The sequence below is a fragment of the Cladophialophora carrionii genome (genome assembly GCF_000365165.1).
Source record: "Cladophialophora carrionii CBS 160.54 unplaced genomic scaffold supercont1.6, whole genome shotgun sequence".
Lineage (NCBI taxonomy): Eukaryota > Fungi > Ascomycota > Eurotiomycetes > Chaetothyriales > Herpotrichiellaceae > Cladophialophora > Cladophialophora carrionii.
The window spans coordinates 2,072,235-2,090,049 of NW_008481831.1; the positions used below are offsets into that span (position 1 = coordinate 2,072,235).

Below are 17,815 nucleotides of genomic sequence, written 5' to 3' on the forward strand. Positions count from 1 at the left end.
TGTTCGATGCTTGAGATGTTGTGGATGTTGGGCAGCCTCGCGCAGAAAAAATGTCACAATGCCATATCCCAGACTGGCCCAAGTCCTGCCGGCCAGCCTGATGATCAGTGGTGAAGAGCAACGAGACCTAGACCTCTGTCAAGAAAACTACTGGAATGTCTGTGTTTCGTCACCTACTCCGAAGGTTCCGTCCAGCTGTTCCCTAAAATCCGCTTTCTCCGGCCATCTCGCAGGATCATTCTTCCAAAGCAGTGATTCGAGATGTCGCGTGCACAGGATCCTTGGGTGCTGCTTTGTCAAACCATGAGGGATGAAACAGGCAAGCCTTGCGGCGAGAGGATGACATTCTTACTGCCCACGACACCCAAGCCTCTCCTCCCAGTCCTGAATGTGCTTGCGAACAGATAATCACCCAGCGGAGATCTCACCGGGACTCAGGACGGACTGTCTGAAAGAACAACACCCACGGCTGGCGAGAATACGAGCTTCGCGTTTGGAAGTCTGACCCAGACACCTCGCGAAGAAGGCTACATCCAGGCCCAGAACTCATGAATCTCCATTCGTCCTCGCAACCAGACCAATCTGTCTTAGAGGAACATTCGTCACAGTCTGACTTCTCTTCCAAAGATAGCTGGATGCCCTCAGCGTTCCCCTCGTCGCCTTGTCTTAGTTAGGGAGGCCGGGTTGCGTCAATCATCCATGGTCCAGCTGAGGTTACTTGCTGCAGGCCTCTCCGCATTCGGCCGCGAGCCTGGAAACGACTCTAAAGGGAAAGCTGAATCAGCCTGTCGCTTGAGGTCTTCGGTAATTCTCAATCGACGCTGCCTGTCACTATATCTGATGGGGAGATAGCTTGCGCATCTGGAAGGATGTCCTAGCAGCGCGTGGTTGAGCAATTGAAACACTTTCACCCTAGCAAATGCGGATCGCAGCTGAAAGCTTGCCGTGTGCTCGAAGCACAACAGCCGATGATGAAAAGCAACCTCACGCGACACCAGCTCATCGCGATTCGACACATATGAGGGAACGGTGCAGGGTTCGTGTTGACGTTCGAGCGAGCTGCGGGCAACCCGAGGTGTTCGGAAATGGACAAGCAGTGGCTTTGACTGTCGTCTAATAACAGGCAACTTTCTTACCTCTGTGGCTTGTCATGCACGCTCCGAAACTGCTGTTGCTGAAGCTTCTGCGCCGCCGACCTTGCAACGTCCTTCGGGACGCATGGCGAACTCAAGGTTCGTCCATGCAGGAAGACAAGAATACTCCCTGGCTCAGAGCTGGCTCACCAGTAACCGCTCTTTATCATATGCCAACTCGGGAAATTCTTCTCTCCGACTTTGTGCAAGACATGGCATATAATTTGTCAAATGTGCCGGACCTTTTTGGCTCCTACTCGATTAGGCTCGCAGATCAACGCTTACGTGACCAGCACATGTCACGGGAACCGGACATACCAGATATCTAGCCCCAGCTCGAGGTTGTGAGAGGCAGTCACCGTATCTTGACCGTCATACTTTTGGTTCCCTCCGTTTGCGCTTTCGGGAATTGGGGTCCCCGGTGGGCTTTGTGGCAGCTCCATTACTCGCGGTTCCTCCGAAGACAGAGAATTTGGCAGGCTCGCATCCTCCTATGCAGGGTTCTGTTAATGGATATACTCGTTCTGGATGGCTAAAGTTGGCGTCGATCAACGGCTATACAAGCTTGCTCAGTGGCCGGGCTCCCATGAGTGGATGACGCCGAGGAATCCGTCTTGGTCGTCTTGTGGCCAACCTACATTCTTATATTGAGAGAGTGTGACAAATAATGGTTGGCCCTGAGCTTAAGTCTTTCTCAAGCACATTGGTGCCGGCTGCGAGCGACCTTGTGAGTCGATGTTCAACGAACTGTGCATGAGAGCCTTTGACAGCTCATCTCGCCCTCATCAACGCGACATTGAGCAGTATCCCGCTTTCGGCCGGGTTCTCACCAGCTCTGGATCCGGCTACGGGCAAATACTGACCAAATTTATCGGTCAACGGAGTGGGAAGCCACAGGGCCGTGGAGCACCGAAGCAGGACACAATCAAGATCAGACATGGGAGGCGCACAAACACCAGAGCTGGCAACAGCATTGTCGACGATGCTGGGCTGAAAGGCAGGCGTCGCATTGCTCGCTTGTTGTGTTTGGTCATCACACGTGCTGCTGTCACGTACCACGGAGGCAGATGTCTCGGTACGAGTAGGCACACTCTTCGAGCTGTTCTGATGCCCATCTTAACGTCAACGCTTCTCGGGTAGCCGGAGGTAGTATTCAAGTGTCTGTGATCGAGCCCTGACTAATTACCAGAGCCGAGGCGGTGGAGAGTATTCCCGTGCTGCATTGGTGACACCGCTATGACTCGTCATGCAGACGTTGCGGAGCTGGCGCGTCAGGCACCATTTTCCCAAAAGTGTTGCATGGCGCGGTACCCACAGGATGCGCGAAAGCAGCAGACCACTGGACCTCCAGAATGATCGGCTCGGGAGCTAGAAGCGACTCCGGAAAGGATGCAGGACCGTCGTGTACTAGTGTGGGAGCATGTCACGAAGCAGACGGTGATTGCTTGCCAGCGGCGGAGGAGGAATGACCCTAATTGGCAAACAAGGTGGCAAGGTCAGCATGACACGGCGATGATGGCGGCCTCAGGTGCGAGTGCACGTCCGGCGATTCGGAGGATCTGGGGCCGGAGAATCGCTTATGTAGGAGTTTCAGTCATGTGGGATGCACACAGAGGGGGAGAGAGAGAGAGAGAGTGTGAGTACCAGGACTGAGTACATAATCCCATTCGGAGAATATTGCGAGGGTGATGACTGAGTGAGGCGTAAGTGAAAGTTGGGAGATTGAAAAGACGCGAGGACGGGTGTATTGTAAAGACCCATCGTGACCGGCAATATCGCAAGTGCAGTTACGAGGCTGTTACCGTCACTGTCTCCGTCTCAGCCTTGCAACCGATTTTGGCCCCGATTAGGCTGAGATCAAAGTTGCCACATGGCTCATGGAAGCAGTGGAAGCCTCATCGCGCTCGGCACACCCCTGAACGACTGGGTCAATCTTTGTCCCGCCGCTGGGCTGTTTGCGGTTAGGTGGAGTGGCAGGGGATCTCGTACCCAGTAGCGAGATATTGGCCGCCCACAGGTCCTTCGGGCTCTCGGGGACCAGAGTGGATGACCAAGACGACGCCTGCGTCTCCCCATTGGACTGCCGGCGATCACAACACCAGAATAGTCAAGGCGTGGCCGCTGGCTTACGGCAGGATTGAGTCAGCTTTTGTCGATTTCCTGGCTGCCATGCTCCCTGAAGAACAACTTTCTCGGCATCGCGTTTGTCGGAGACTCCTCACCTCCTGGTCCGGGTGGAGAGACATCCATGCGGAACAGAAACGTGTAAGCACACGGCTTTCAGGACGATGAGCCGACTGGAAGAGGATACAAGGCGCGCGCCATCAGAGCTCGTTGATGCGGCAGCCGACTGGTCGCTTCGAGTAAGCACCCCGTAGGGACCTTGCATGCTGCGTGCCACTACTGAACGCTTCGAGACATGACCTTTCTTCCATTCGCTTGCAGCGCTGGCTCGCTTTGGGATGGGAGTGCTGGAACTTGCTAGCCTTTTTCTTCGATGCTTACGTATTCAACATCGTTCCGGCGAGACGGAGCAGTACCTCGTACTCCAACGAAGACAAAGCTGGAGACCTGTTTGAAGGCCGGAAAAGGAAATCCACTGTCGAGATAGGACAAGCAGGACACACACTTCTTGGCCTTCCGCGTTTGCGTCCGGAGGGAGATGCGGCAGAACCACCCAGACCCACGGCTCCATCGCAACACTGACAGTGGATCCAGATTTCACGCTGGGGCCAACAGCCTCGGATTGCAAGGCTTTCTGTGATGTGGCCTTAAGGCCTTCCTGACGGGACGCCTCGAGGGTTGTGCGCTACGAATCCGCTGTGCCCATCGGACGGCTCCCGCACCTCGCTTCTCTTGAGCAGGCACGAAACAAGTGGCGTGCGGGTAAGATCTTATTAAGAAGTTTTACAACTCCTTTAATGGGAAACCCTCGCATACCCCTGTAACTGGCTCGCTTAATAGCGGGGAGAGGGTTTCGAAACCTGGCAGGTATGTTTACGTACGGACACCGCCAACGAGGACCAGGATTCAGCGATGTCACTTGACGGCCTGCCCGAGATCGGCAGGTTACGAGGTAAGAACAACACCATCCGAGAGACGATCATAGCAATAAACAGCATACACGCCGATCCAATAAGCGACGAGTCTCCAGTTGACAATCGCCTGCTCGAGTAGATGGTATTCGGATCAGTTCCCCACTAGGGGTATGGAACAGTGTGCCTATGTATGTCAACGGTGAGATGTTGTCATCATCCTGTCAAAATCTTGACGTCGTTTTATCGGTGAATACTCTGACCGGAGGCACATGAGCGTCGGAACCTGCATTTCAAACGGGGGCCAAGGCTGGAATCAATTTCGCCTCGGAGGCCTGATGACAAGGCTGCGCGAAACTGAGGCTGCTAAAAGTTTCTTCATAGCTTCGCCGGCTTGTGGCGAAGAAGCTTTTCGGATTCTGCTTGTTGTCACTTGATGCGGTAGGAGCGTACTGCACAGCGCCGCCCCTGCTAAAGAGCTGCGTTTCCCCTCTCCGTAAGGCATTATCCGTGAATACTGGATAGCCGGATGCGGAACCCTTGGTATTAGTTTGTACCCAGTACGAGGTACTGTGATAGTCGCTGGGGCGCTCGCACTAGTGATAGGGTGATCGAAGTATACCACAGGATCATGCGGACATGCCAAGCAGCAGAGGCCGACTGCCGCGTTGCCAACGAACTCCGTACTCGTATCAGCAGATTACAAAACGCCGACAGTGGTGATCATCCTCCGAAAGCGAACGGCGATGGCGCTATCGAGTTTCCTAGGTCATGTTCCTGCGACGTGTAAGCGACCGTCACCCAAGACGGGGGTGCAACTGGGGTGGTGGTTACCTTGATGTAATCGCTTCCTTTCTCCATGTATTCCGCATGTGTGACACTGGCGGCCTGTCGCTCGACCTGGTCTGCTGAACTCCACCAGGAGGCTGCTCCTTTCCACGCATCAAGGATTGGGTCGCTCGCTTTCCGGACATTGACCGTGAAATCCGAAGGCACCGTGGCTATGAGTTCCTGCCTAAGCCGTTGCTCGAAGCTCGTGAACATGGTATTTCCGCCAGTGAGAAAGACATCCTTGAGCAGGGCCTGTTGTTGGTCAAAGTCCGCAAACCGACCCATGACAATACCCTCAATGATTTCAACAAGACCAGCTTGGTCGACCCCAGCAATCCCAGGCTGAAATACCACCTCTGGCACTCTGATGCGTTCGACGTTCAAGTGGATCTGATTGCCTTCGCGCTGACTCTCTGGATCCGCAGGCCTCGCTCCTCGTAGGAAAGCATGCAATACGCTCTTGGTCCAATCGTTCTGCGCTTCGATAGTGTCCTTCTCCGAGAAATTCGGATCGAACTGCAGGAGTTCGCTCTCCAGCGCCTTCAAAGCGGTAAGAGGGTCTTCTTCTGGCTCCTCGTCGTCACTTGCAGGTTCAGTGGCGACCGTCCGGTAGACGCCCCAGTCTTCGTCGTTGGCCCCAAAGTCGTCATCATAGTCCCCTCCACCTCTGCGCTTTCGCTTTGGTCCATCTGAAGCAAGGTTCGCCAAGGTCTTCATGCGCATCTGGGAAGCTATGCCTTTGCGATTACTGGAATCTGCTTTCTGCCTTGCTTGCTCCTTTATCTTTGCGAGTAACGACAGTCGCTGTTGTCGGCGCCCTGCGAGCCACTCGTCAAAGCGATTCTCGCGGGTCTCGCGGTCCTTTCTCTCTTCTTCTGCCACCCGTGCTCTCTCACGTTCTTTTTCCTGTTTGGCTCTTATTCTTGCTTCGACACCGGACTTCATTAGTCTCTGATGCCGCTTCTGCTTGATGCCCTCTTCATCCAGTTGATCGTCGGGAACATCCAGAAGCGGAAACTTGGTCAGCTGTTCCTCGAGGTTCTCTTCTTCTTCGGGAGCACCCAACTCCTTGTTCCTGGATTTACTGATTGATTTGTCCAAGTCTCGGATAATTCTCTCCAGCGCGGCCTCGTCTTTCAGCTCTTCGTCGTCCAGGATTCGGCGCTGCTCCTTCTTGGTTGGAGCGTTGATATAGTCATTGTGCAAATTCTGATAGTATTCCAACTGCTGTTCTTTCTTGATGAGCTTTTCTAGACGCATTTTGGCGGCTTGCTCTTGAAGGCGTCGGCCAGACTCCTTCTTCCGCTCTGCTATCCGGGCAAGCTCTTCGGCCGATTTCTCGACCACAACTTGCTCTGTGAAGGGATACTGGATGAGGATATCTCGATCCTCCTCGAGACCCGACCAATCCAGATAGGTTGACAGTTCTGTCGCGTAGTCCGTTGAAAGATAGCAATATTGTTTGATGTAGGTCTCCATCTGCTCGATCGTCATCTTACCGGGGAATATGGGGTATTTCAAGCGCAACAACTTCAACAAGAATTCTTGTGCCTGCGAGCCTCCCCAGTTCAACCTTGCGCACATTTGCATCTGAGGTTTTCGGTTCAAGACAGGGATGATGTGCGTCGAGGTATGGGAAGAAGATACAACGAGCCCAGACTGGCCTTTGTTTTGCCGATAAGAGAACAGGCTGTCGATACCATAGGTGACACTCGGTGCGCCGTAGCATTCGAAAAGCATTTCGTTCATCATTCTCCTGCTATGGCCCAGGTTCGCGACAGGCTCTGTGACGACCAAAGGCCGGCCCACACTGCCCTCCCCGTTCACACCCAGCTTCAGGAATATATAGTCGTAGACGCCTTCCAAGATGTCCCAGTTGGTCGGGATGCTGGTGTGCTGTTCGAACGCCTGTCTGATCTGGCCACGCGTAGTAGCGTCCGCGTAGGCATCATGGCCCACAAATGCGCAGTATTTATTGAACTTCCGGTCTTTGAACTTGGCCATGATCGGTGGGACGAGGAATCGGGGAACCTTGTCGAAGGAGAAGCCGGCCTTGACCGTACTCGCGCCTGTGCAAAGCAAGTCAACCTCCATGTCAATACCTGCGCAAGGGTCTTCTTACCATTGTCAATGACAATCGCGCTTTCCGAGGGAGTCCCCGCACTCTGTTGATATCCGTCAGGCTTGGGAGGCTGCCAGCCTTTGAACGGAAAGTCTGGGGCGGCATAGATCCGCGGCTGGGATAGCAGCTGGGACTCTGGAGGCGGCGTAGGGAGTCGACGCTCCGCCGTGATGCGGGTGGTTGAGGTTATGGTCATCTTGCCGTGTCCATTGCAAGACTACCGTTGTGTGGTCCCTTGATCTGGGACGAGTCGATGAAAGCTGTTTGGAGTGTCGTCGTTGACCAAAGCTACGCGCAGATACCCGACAGGATTCGTGGTTGTTGCTGGCGTTGTGTCACTTGTCGCATGTAAAGGAAGATGATCAGTGGGAATTAATTTAGTTGGAGGGCGCGTCAAATGCGGAGAATGTTGCCAGCCGCGTCGGTCGATGCCGTGCAGTGTTGATGGAACACGTACTGTATCTCAAAGGACTATAATTTTCAAGTAAATCACTCGAGTCAGGTAGACTGCAGTCTGAAGCGGAGTTCGTAGCTCTGGTGCATCATGGGAATTCCTGAGATTGCTACAATCCGGGTGCAGTAACATGCCGCCCAACAGGTCATGCTTGGGCGGCTGTTGGTCTGCCCAAGCTGATACCTGTCAATCATCCACCGTCGACGGGAAAGCCACAGACAAGTCACCTTGTGCATATCGAGTTTTAGCATTTATCTGTCATACGTCCCTCCGGACAGTCCACTGTCATACATTCAGCCCATCACCAAGTTGTCCAACTCGGCCAGGCCTATCTGAGAAGCCGCCGGCTTTCCAAGCTCATCTTCCATCGAGCAGAGCACTCTTCGTATTCATAGGGGATCTTTCAAGTTCTCTGTTGCTAGAAAGTGTTAATAGTATCATTCAATCCGTTGTCGAACCGTTTTGTACCTTCAAGGTGGAAAAGCACGTTCGACTGGTAGTTCTTGAACATCTGAGCCACCAGTTCGACGTTCATGTTCTGGATGTTGACCTCCTGCATGCCATATTTTAGTCTTGCCCTCTGGCACTATCTTGATGGAGTTCGAACCTGCAAATTTCTGTTCATCATCATAACAGCCTCATTTAGTTTTTCCTGGTCATGCGATTAGTCTGGATTGGCGTCAAGGACGGGATCCTAGCATACTATGTTTGTTATAATCCGCGACAGGAGCAGAGCCTGCTGCTGTTCGTGGGGGCTTTCCTGTAGCAGATACTTAGTTCACGCCTGTCGCAGTGTCGACCTGGACTCACCATCGTGCCGTGGGATGGATGACAACAGCGCGATTCAGCCAAAGTGTTGATGGCCGACGCGTTTCGCGTTGGCGAGGAGCATGCCAAGACCTGTTACGCAGCAGCCAGTGTTGCTTCCACCTTACCCATCACTCATCTTTCCTTCACTTCAGATGTACGACGCTCCCAGATTCTTCAGCATTGCATATGAGCTCTTGCTGGATCGGGCTCAGATGCCTGCTGGTTCATATCTGAGTAGCGCTTCCCACGCCGCCTAATATAACCGGAGAACTAAAGATTCTCTTCTCACGATCTATGTGCCCATCCGTATTCAGCCAACAGCGCGTATAGAAACATTCTCCCGAATCGGCCAACGGCCTCGGCTCGGCGTTTTTGACCGATGTGATTGCATCATTTGGACAACAATAGTAAACAATTGTCCCCTGTGAGAAGACCATAAGTCTGAGTACTGTCGCCCTTCAGTTTAACCCAGGCTCAATTCTTCTTGTTGCTCTGATATTGACCGAATCTTTCATACGACCGAGGACGTCGATTCTGTATTTAACGAAACAAGTTCGGTCGAATCGCATAATGTCTCAAGCAGGCTCTTTGGCCTGCAAGAAGCTATTGATCATCGGGGCCACCGGGCTGATTGGGAGCCGAATCACCCAAGAGATTGTTCGCAATAAGTCAAACTTTGACAGGATAGCCGTCTTCACCTCTCCCAGCACCTATGAATCCAAGACAAGCGAGATTCAGAAATTAAAGGACGAAGGAGTGGACATTATAGTGGGAGATGTGACCAACGCCGAGGATGTCAAAAAGGCCTACCAAGGTGAGCTCACCGATAGGGATCCTGCTGTCCACTTGCTAATCCACGTAGACATTGACACTGTGGTATCTGCCGTGGGCAGGAATGTGATTGAACACCAGGTCGAACTGGTCCGTCTGGCCAACGAAAGTCCTTCTGTCCACAGGTTCTTCCCATCAGAGTATGGAACTGATATTGAGTACGGTCCGGCTTCGGCCAATGAAAAACCCCACCAGAAGAAGCTGAAGGTCAGAGCGGCATTGCAAGCGGCCGACAAGCTGGACTACACCTATGTTGTGGTGGGACCGTACGCCGACGGCGAGCCAGGCCTCTACTTTGGCGCAAACAAGGCCGTCAAGGAAGCCGGGACCTTCGACGTGAAGAACAAGGAGGCGGTTTTGATCGGCGACGGAAACTTCAAGATCAGCTTTACCACGATGAAGGAGTAGGTTGCGCCTATCCCCATCCGGAGCTCTAAACTGACAAAGGTCCTAGTGTCGGCAAGCTCGTCGTCTTAGCCCTGACACATCCGGAGGCAAGTCGAAACAAGGCGTTGCGTGTGAATTCGTTTACAACCACCGACTCGGAGATCCTGAAAGAGTTCGAGAAACAGACTGGTGGTCAACCGTGGAAAGTGAGCTACACGAGTCTTGACACTCTGAAGAAGCTCGAACAAGAAGCATGGGACGCTGGAAAACCGTATGCTACGGTTTTCACATTAAGAAGAATCTGGGCGGAGGGTGGTACCCTCTACGAGAAGCGAGACAATCATCTCATCGATGGCGAAGACGTGGTGGAAACATTAGCCGATGCGGTTGCCGAAGCGGTGAGAGTCCAGAATTCAACATGATGAACAGCGATAGTACAGCAGGAATGGAATCTTGGAAGAAGATACTTGAAGGTGAAGATAGCTCGAAACAATTCCATCCTTGCTGTTCGTCTATGCCCAACGCCAACCCGAACTGCAAGGCGACTTCATACTGCCGGATCATATGTATACTTCGTGCTCATGTCGTGTCTCCGTAGACCTTACTTACCAGCAAGCAAAGTCCCCAAGTTCGACGGATGAGCATTCTCTTGACTACCCCATACAACGAATGCAGGATAGCTATGCACTTGGCCGGCGGGGATCCCATTCGACGCCTGTCCGTTCTTCTTCACATGTGTGTAAACCAACGGTCCTGCGGGTATCTGACTGTAGTTTCCCGCTTATGCACACTAACTGCCGCTGCATGCCTTGTACAAACGATGGGACATCGAAGAGAACTAGGCCCATCGAGGCTGGGGCTGGGTATGCAGCTCGATGATAATGCACACCATGGCACTAACTCATGCCGGTAAATGATTGTTGGCGCTGAACAACTGAGGGTGCATAGCCTGTCCTCACGACTAACAATGCTTTCAGGTGAAAGATTCTTGAAGCACGATAACTTGAGCATCAGGTAGAGTTGTCTCTTTCCCAGAAATTCCCCCCTCCTGCCATGAAATGGGTCAAGAAGCGTCCAAGCCCAATCCGAATGCGCAGCTCCTGGTGATCGGTTGTGGAATGTCCCGCACAGGCACCGCATCCTTCAGCGAAGCGTTGAAGATACTGCTCGGAGGACCAGTGTACCATGGCGGAAGTCAGCTGGTCGGCGCCGGCGAGAAGCACATACGTGACTGGACTGAACTGTGCAAGCACACGCCCATCACGAACGAAGAGGATAGGAAGATCGTGCTCGCGGGGCTCAAGTCAATGGTGGCGGGATTCACGGCCGTGACAGATCTACCTCCCATCCTGTTCACTGAGGAGCTGGCCGAACTCTTTCCCAACGCGCATGTCATCTGCACCACCCGGGATCCAGAAGATTGGTGGAACAGTGTGCGCGCCATCACCTCGAAAACAGACACAGACGAGCGAGATGAGAGCATACTCCGCTTCATACTCGCGCTGTTGCCGACAATGAGATATTGGTACGCTTTCAACGTAGCACTGAAGAATGGCCGCATGGGAGAGCTTTATTACTCGTCGGGACACAAGCCTCCGCACGCAGGACAGTATCAAGAGCATATGGAGTACGTTACCAGAGTGGTGCCCCCCGAGAGGCTGAAGTTTTACGATGTGAAGGACGGGTGGGAGCCCTTGTGCAAGATCTTGGGCTGTGAAGTACCTGATGTTCCTTTCCCGCGCGTCAATGACGCGAAGGCGGCACAGGAGATTGTCATGACCCAGATCCGACGAGGTATCCTGGCATGGGTCGGTGTTGGCTTGAGTGTGGGATTGTTAGCTTTCGTGGCTGCACGGCGATGGCGTAGATGACTGGCAAGTGGGAGTGCACAGCTCGTACTGAGCCCAGTTATGGATATCATAAATGATAATGCTTCGATACAGGGTCGAACATATCGCTCATAGCCCAGGGAAGGCGACGTTCTCTTAAGTTTGGACAATCTGTAGCTCTGACCTCGTATGCGGATGGCGGGTCCTGTTCTGGGGTCTCCCAACGCGGGCCCGTGATTCCACCATCATCTGCGATTGTTCATATCCCATGCACAGTCACTCAAATTGAGGGCTCACACGTCCCAACGAACCCTTACAGGACTTTTGACTGCGATCACGTCTGAAGTCCCAAACCGCGTCAACGCTCAAGATGCCCTCGACTCCTGCGCCGCACGACGACTCCCACCAACAACTCCTCGACCAGATGGACATTTTCTACACGCCTAAACCTTTTCGTAACCCCAACTGGAAACCCGGTACGCGACGGAACAAGAACACCAAGCAAATCATCTCCGAGTCGCAACGGAAGGAAGCGTCGGTGCTAGCAACGCAGAACAACTCTGGCGCATCGACCCCTCTACCTGCGACGGGCGCGAACTCCGATGGCGCAGCTACACCCGTGCACTCCTCTGCGGGCTCGAGGCCCGTGAACATGGCACAAGCGACGCAAAGTCTTAGCACGCTCGTCCTAGAGCGTAATCTACAGAGGGACAAAGCATCAAGTGGCGCGTTTCCCGGACCTGCTGGAGGATTGACGGCAGGGCCAGCTGTCACATACACGAACATTGAAAGCGCGCCGAGTCTGCATCCTGCGAACCAGAAACGTTACTGCGACATTACGGGATTGCCGAGCAGATATACCGATCCGAAGACGAAGCTGAGATACTACGACAAGGAGATCTTTGCGGTGGTGAGGAGTCTGCCCCAGGGCGCACCAGATCAGTACCTTGCGGCGCGAGGGGCGAATGTGGTCTTGAAATGAGTGAGGAAAACGAAGACAGAGTCTCTACTACAAAAGCAGCGATCGTCCTTGTCGGGGGAGACAGCTTCGATCCGCACGTACTGTCAGGCCATCCAAGTCAAGCCCATCCTACCACCCGCAGACCTCTCGGTACAGCGGTTCCAGGAAGCGCTCCGGCTTAATTGTGGACTGTGTAATCTATTGCTCTTCGCCGGGCTGACACGATACCGAATCCTCATGGGCAAGCAGAATCAGTTACAGCGACTTGTAGGAGCTGTGGTCATGGCGGGTTGTTACTAGACACTGGTCTTCATTCTTGGCAGCAGTTCCAGCCCTTGACGGGGACATCACTGCGTTGCAGAGGTCCAGTGGTCGTCTACGGTCGGCGTGGCACAGGACATTGGAGTCTGAGCAGAAGGAAGAAATGTCGTGCGTGTAAGGAGTTTGAGGAGGAAGCGAAATGAATTCGAGACGTGCTGATACGAACGGCATCTTGAGCTTGAGGCAGGTCGGAGGCAGCAGGATCTAGTGGTTGTAAGCCGAGCACCATCAAGTTGCTGTGGCATAGAATAGCCCAAGAACTGAACTTTGTACGAGTTCAGATTGAGGTGGTAGTGAAGTGAGAGTAAAACTGTATAAGATGAGATTAACAGCGATGCCAGGAAAATGAATGAAATTGAAAAAGAGTTGAGCGAGTAGCGTCCCACTTCGACTCTCCAAATCTCACTCCGCAAACTGGCGACCCGCCTAACGGGCGTCCCTGACTGCGGAGTTTACTTGTGATAGTTCGTGATTCTTGCTTGGTTATTTTTTTTCCATTTCCATAGACTAGAGCTACCGTCCCTGGGCCATCCCAACTAATACCGCAAAGCTGGATATGTTTCAGGTATGTATTCCTTCTCTGCGTTCGAAGTGGCCGATTTGACCCTGTCGTTAGCGCCTCAAGGGCGCCATAGACAGTCGCATAGCGGAAGAGCAAGCGCGACAACGACAGGCCGCTCTAAGTGCCCAACAAGCCACAAGGACCCCGCCTAGGCGACGCCCACAAGCACAGAATGGGAGCAGCCAAAGGACTGCGTCTCGACAGAGAGAGCAACAAACCAACGACTCGACCGAGAAGGGACCAGACCCATCCGAGTTCGAACCGGAGTTCGCCATTGGGACGGACGAGAGTGCAGTACCGAGTCGGATAGCTACTCCGCAGCCAGAGGTTACGGACAAAGAGAAGGGCCAGGAGAAGGAGAAACAACAACCGGCCAGCGAAGATGGACAGCTCACGCCAAACGTCACGGAGGCAGCTGACAGCAAACTGTCTGAGGCGAATGGCACGACTAATCCTACCACGGGCCACCTACGGCCGCAAGATCTCCCTACCGAAGTCCGCGTGAAACTGCGCAAGCTGGACCGTATGGAATCGAAATACGCAGACCTCCTTAAAGCATATCGAGTGGCCCATGCACGAGTCCTAGCCGTTGAATCCTTCGAGGCCTCACTCCGCGAGAACACTCCTCTGACGAGTATAAATGACCCCAATTCTCTGGTGGAGTACCTGAACCAGATCAATCTGAAGACCGACATGGTTGTGGATGAGTTGAAGCGCGTTACAGCTGACAGGGACGACTACAAGAAGAAATTCCATGCTTCCGAGCAGGAGGCGAAGAGGTTGGTTGAAGAAGTGGCCGAACAGAAAAAGAAGCTAGAGTCGATGAACCATCAGGGGGCGTTCGACAATGACATGAGTGCGACAGTGGGTAGCCCGCCGGCCCCGGCCGTAGGTGACAACCCGTCGGTGAAGGAGGTGAAAGATACCACAGACTCGGAACAAGCAAAGTCACCTTCAAGCACGACTTCCCGCATCGCAAGCTTCTCTCTTTTCTCCCCTCGTCAAAAAGCGGTGTCCTCGCCACCACCGAAGGAGACGACCGAGGAATTCTTCTCGTACGAAACCGAGCAGTCGAAGATGGAAACCGAATTGCAAGAACGTCAAGCTGAAGTGGAAGATCTGAAGAAACAAGTCACAAACCTGAAGGGAGATCTCCAGGTCGCTCGTGAATCGACCGAGAGCATGGTCGAGAGCTTGGAGACTGCCACCCGGGAGCTCCATTCGCTTCGAGATGCGAAGGACAAGTTTGACGAGAGCAAGACTGACTTGCAGAGGCGAATTGATGAACTCGAGACTTTGGCCGCCTCAAATACTTCGCGCACAGCCGAGGTGGAGAAAGAGCTTGAAAACCTGAAGGCAGAAAAGGATGAAGCAGTGTCGCAACTGCTAGGCCTCGAAAGCCGCATCAAAGAGCTCGACGCGCATAACAACGAGCTCAAACAGCAGATCGAGTCGAAGGAGCAAGATATAAAGATACTGAGCGAGAAGCTGTCTCAGAAGGATTCGGTCGTCAAAGACCTTGAGGATACATTAGCCATGTACAAGGCAGCCGAACGGCAGGAAGCGGCCAAGGAGCAAGACGATCAGTCGAGTGAGAAGAAACTCGCCACCATGCAGAAAATCATGAATACCCTGCGTGGTCAACTCGACAAAGCCGAGAAGACAGTCTCTGATCTGAAGACCGAGATCAAGTCCAACCAGGAGGAGTACTTGAGCCGACCATCCACCAAAGTTCTTGGATTCCTAGACGAGAACACGAAATCGAAGCTTGACACCCTGAAATCGCGCGAAGAGGTCGTCAAGTATCTCTCAGACAACTTTGGCTTGCAAAAATCTTCTTCGTTAGCCGCACCTGCGACACAATCGGCAACGCCCTCGCCAGCACCGTCTGAAGTTAGCACTGGAGGCTCGAAAAAGAAGAACAAGAAAAAGAAGAAGGGCAGGGGACCGCAACAAGCTGGTGAGGATGTGACGGAAGCTGATGCACCAGTCAAAGTATCCGAGAATCTCGCCGAAGTAGAAGACGTGGAGCCCGCTGGAAATGACAAATCCTCCCGCGACCAAATCTATCAGCTTGAACAAGAGATTTCCGAGCTGAGAGCAGAGCTAGAAACCAAGGCTGAGAGTGTCGAGCGACTCTCTCAACAACTGAAAGACCAGGAGGAGCTGAAAGAAGAGATCGAGACTTTGCGCGACGATCTTTTACACCAAGGCCAAGAGCACGTCGAAGCCCGAGACGCATTGAAAGAGGCACAAACACAGAGGAATGCTTTGCAAGACTCCGTGGATAGGCTTGAAAAGGAGCTAAATGAGACACGGGCGGTAGTTGCCAGTGCTGCTGACCAGGAGAAAGCCAGCAAGGAGATCGTAGGGCAATACGACGAACTCAAGATCAAGTGCTCAATACTCGAGAAAGATCTCGCGGCGTCAGAGCAGCTCGCGGCAGGCAGATTCAAAGATATCACCGACCTCAAGGAATTGCTCGCCAAAGCACAACCCGAGTTGCGTAACCTTCGGAATGAAGTCGCTGAATTCAAGACCACAAAAGACAACTTGAAGAACAAGATAGGCGAGCTCAATCGTCTGGAAGCCCGCTACGAGGACATCAAAGCCGAGCTCAAAGGTCTCAGCAAGCGTCTCGGTGACAAGGACCTGGAAATCAAAGAACTCAACCAAAAGATTGAGCAGGAAACCAGCACGCGAACCAAGCTGGAAAAGGACCTCGAGAAAGCACAACTCGACCTGCAGACCTCCGAAACCCGCCGTCAGGAGGCGGCGGCATATTCCTCCCAACTCGAAAAAGACCTCGCTCGCGCAAAAGAAGAATCGTCAACGCTCCGCAACAAGCTCCGGGATCTGGACGCCCAGCTGTCCAACAACCATCGTGACCTAACCTCCCTGCGCGAAGAGCTGAATCTTAAAACCGCCCTACACACCTCCTCTCAGGCGCTTGTCTCGTCCCTGCGCGATCAGACCCACGAACTGAACTTGCAAGCCCGCGAAGCATCCAGTCGTGCAGATAACCTTGAAGAGGAACTCGCCGAAGCGCAACGCATGTTGAGCGAGAGAACACGTGAAGGCCAGACGATGCGCATGCTCTTGGATCAGTCCTCAGGTGGAACTGAGGTCAGGATTAGGGAAATGAAAGAACGAATGGATAAGGCGATTGAAGAACGGGACCGAGTCGAAGATGAAGCCAGTGTCGCGCAGAGAAGGATGATGAGGGAGGTAGAGGAGGCGAGAGGAAAAGCGAGGGATGCGCAACGAGCCCTGAAAGGGGTGGAAGATGAAAAGGATGAACTCGAGAACCGGCTCAAGGAGTGGAAGAGACGGAGGGATGAGCTTGAGGAGGTCTCCACGCGTGCCTCGAGAGAAGTCGAGGAAGTCAAAGCCGCGATGACGGGTCTCCGGGAGGCATTGGATGAGAGTGAACGACATGTGAGGGAACTCGATGCCCAAAAGGCAGAGTTACGGCGCATGGGCGATGAGGCGAAGGAGCGGGTTGAAAAACTGACCAAGGCGAACAAGAACCTCACAGAAGAGCTCAGGAACGCGCAGGCAAGATTACCTGGACGGCCCGGTCTAGGTAGGGTCGACTCGAATGCGCCGAGTTCACGGACATCAATCGATTCTACGCACGCGAACGTGCGGTCTCCAGCTCCTAAGGAAAGAGGCCTATCGACCACGACCGGTCGCAGCGAGACACCTACAACGGCTGCAGGACAAACCGCGGGACTAAGTCAAGGTACGGTTGACTATGTGTACCTGAAAAATGTGCTCCTGCAGTTTTTGGAGCAGAGGGATAAAGGGCACCAGCGGCAGTTGATCCCCGTGCTGGGGATGTTGTTGCATTTTGACAGGTGAGTTTCTGTGCCATGACGAGTTTGTGCGAGAAGATGGGAACAAACATTCCTCTTCAGCAGCCATTAAGTGAATCTCATTTCTCACTCTCATGGTGCCTTACAGGAAAGACGAGCAGAAATGGATGGCGGCCATTACGGCGCGGTGATGATTCTGATCGAGTAACAGGATGCATGGCCCGTGACAAGCTGTGCGGAGCAAATTAGCAAGCGGGAAACAGGAGATTTTCGAGCGACGACTAATTGGCATGCCATTGCTGGAATTATATAATTCCCTGTGATTGATGCGTGGCTAGGAAACCACTGGACATCTCCCATCACAATGAAAGGATATGACATTTGGAAGCTGTCTTGTTGAGACCTGGCTGATGAATTCTATATCGGTCCAGGTGGCACCAGACTGCTCGATACCTGCCTGATATCTGACCAAGCTGAGTGAGGTCTTGAAAGACTTTTCCACCCACAGCTTAGTTAGGGACTTTCGGCCCCTGATAACCGTGTAACTGCGAAGAAGTACTCGCTCCCAACACGCTACACACGGCACAAGGAACTTTGGAGGTCCGCATAGTACGTTCGACTTGCCTTTACCAACGGATGTCGTAGTAAAGCATCAGTAGACCGAAACCTAGGGATATCCGCTGGACAGGTATAAGAGTGCGAGTGTTGCACGGGTGGAGGG

The 17,815-nt window shown here is 53.2% G+C and overlaps 6 protein-coding genes across 6 annotated transcripts; 4 read left to right on the plus strand and 2 right to left on the minus strand.

Annotated features, from left to right (window-relative positions):
• Positions 1 to 4,891: 4,891 nt before the first annotated feature.
• Positions 4,892 to 7,317, minus strand: G647_07712 (uncharacterized protein; the record flags this gene model as incomplete). The annotated part of the gene is made up of 3 exons (XM_008732025.1): positions 4,892 to 4,945; positions 5,003 to 7,068; positions 7,122 to 7,317. The coding sequence occupies 3 exons, from the start codon at positions 7,315 to 7,317 to the stop codon at positions 4,892 to 4,894; spliced, it is 2,316 nt and encodes a 771-aa protein (XP_008730247.1).
• A 647-nt stretch (positions 7,318 to 7,964) lies between these two features.
• On the minus strand, positions 7,965 to 8,206 carry G647_07713 (uncharacterized protein; the record flags this gene model as incomplete). Its single annotated transcript, XM_008732026.1, has 3 exons — positions 7,965 to 7,993; positions 8,044 to 8,128; positions 8,183 to 8,206. 3 exons carry the CDS (start codon positions 8,204 to 8,206, stop codon positions 7,965 to 7,967), a joined length of 138 nt encoding a protein of 45 aa, XP_008730248.1.
• A 749-nt stretch (positions 8,207 to 8,955) lies between these two features.
• On the plus strand, positions 8,956 to 10,025 carry G647_07714 (uncharacterized protein; the record flags this gene model as incomplete). Its single annotated transcript, XM_008732027.1, has 3 exons — positions 8,956 to 9,199; positions 9,248 to 9,620; positions 9,671 to 10,025. The coding sequence occupies 3 exons, from the start codon at positions 8,956 to 8,958 to the stop codon at positions 10,023 to 10,025; spliced, it is 972 nt and encodes a 323-aa protein (XP_008730249.1).
• Positions 10,026 to 10,661: 636 nt separating this feature from the next.
• On the plus strand, positions 10,662 to 11,474 carry G647_07715 (uncharacterized protein; the record flags this gene model as incomplete). The annotated part of the gene is made up of 1 exon (XM_008732028.1): positions 10,662 to 11,474. One exon carries the CDS (start codon positions 10,662 to 10,664, stop codon positions 11,472 to 11,474), a length of 813 nt encoding a protein of 270 aa, XP_008730250.1.
• Positions 11,475 to 11,802: 328 nt separating this feature from the next.
• G647_07716 (uncharacterized protein) lies at positions 11,803 to 12,414 on the plus strand (the record flags this gene model as incomplete). The annotated part of the gene is made up of 1 exon (XM_008732029.1): positions 11,803 to 12,414. The coding sequence occupies one exon, from the start codon at positions 11,803 to 11,805 to the stop codon at positions 12,412 to 12,414; it is 612 nt and encodes a 203-aa protein (XP_008730251.1).
• An 856-nt stretch (positions 12,415 to 13,270) lies between these two features.
• On the plus strand, positions 13,271 to 17,140 carry G647_07717 (uncharacterized protein; the record flags this gene model as incomplete). The annotated part of the gene is made up of 2 exons (XM_008732030.1): positions 13,271 to 13,279; positions 13,331 to 17,140. The coding sequence occupies 2 exons, from the start codon at positions 13,271 to 13,273 to the stop codon at positions 17,138 to 17,140; spliced, it is 3,819 nt and encodes a 1,272-aa protein (XP_008730252.1).
• Between the last annotated feature and the right edge of the window lie 675 nt (positions 17,141 to 17,815).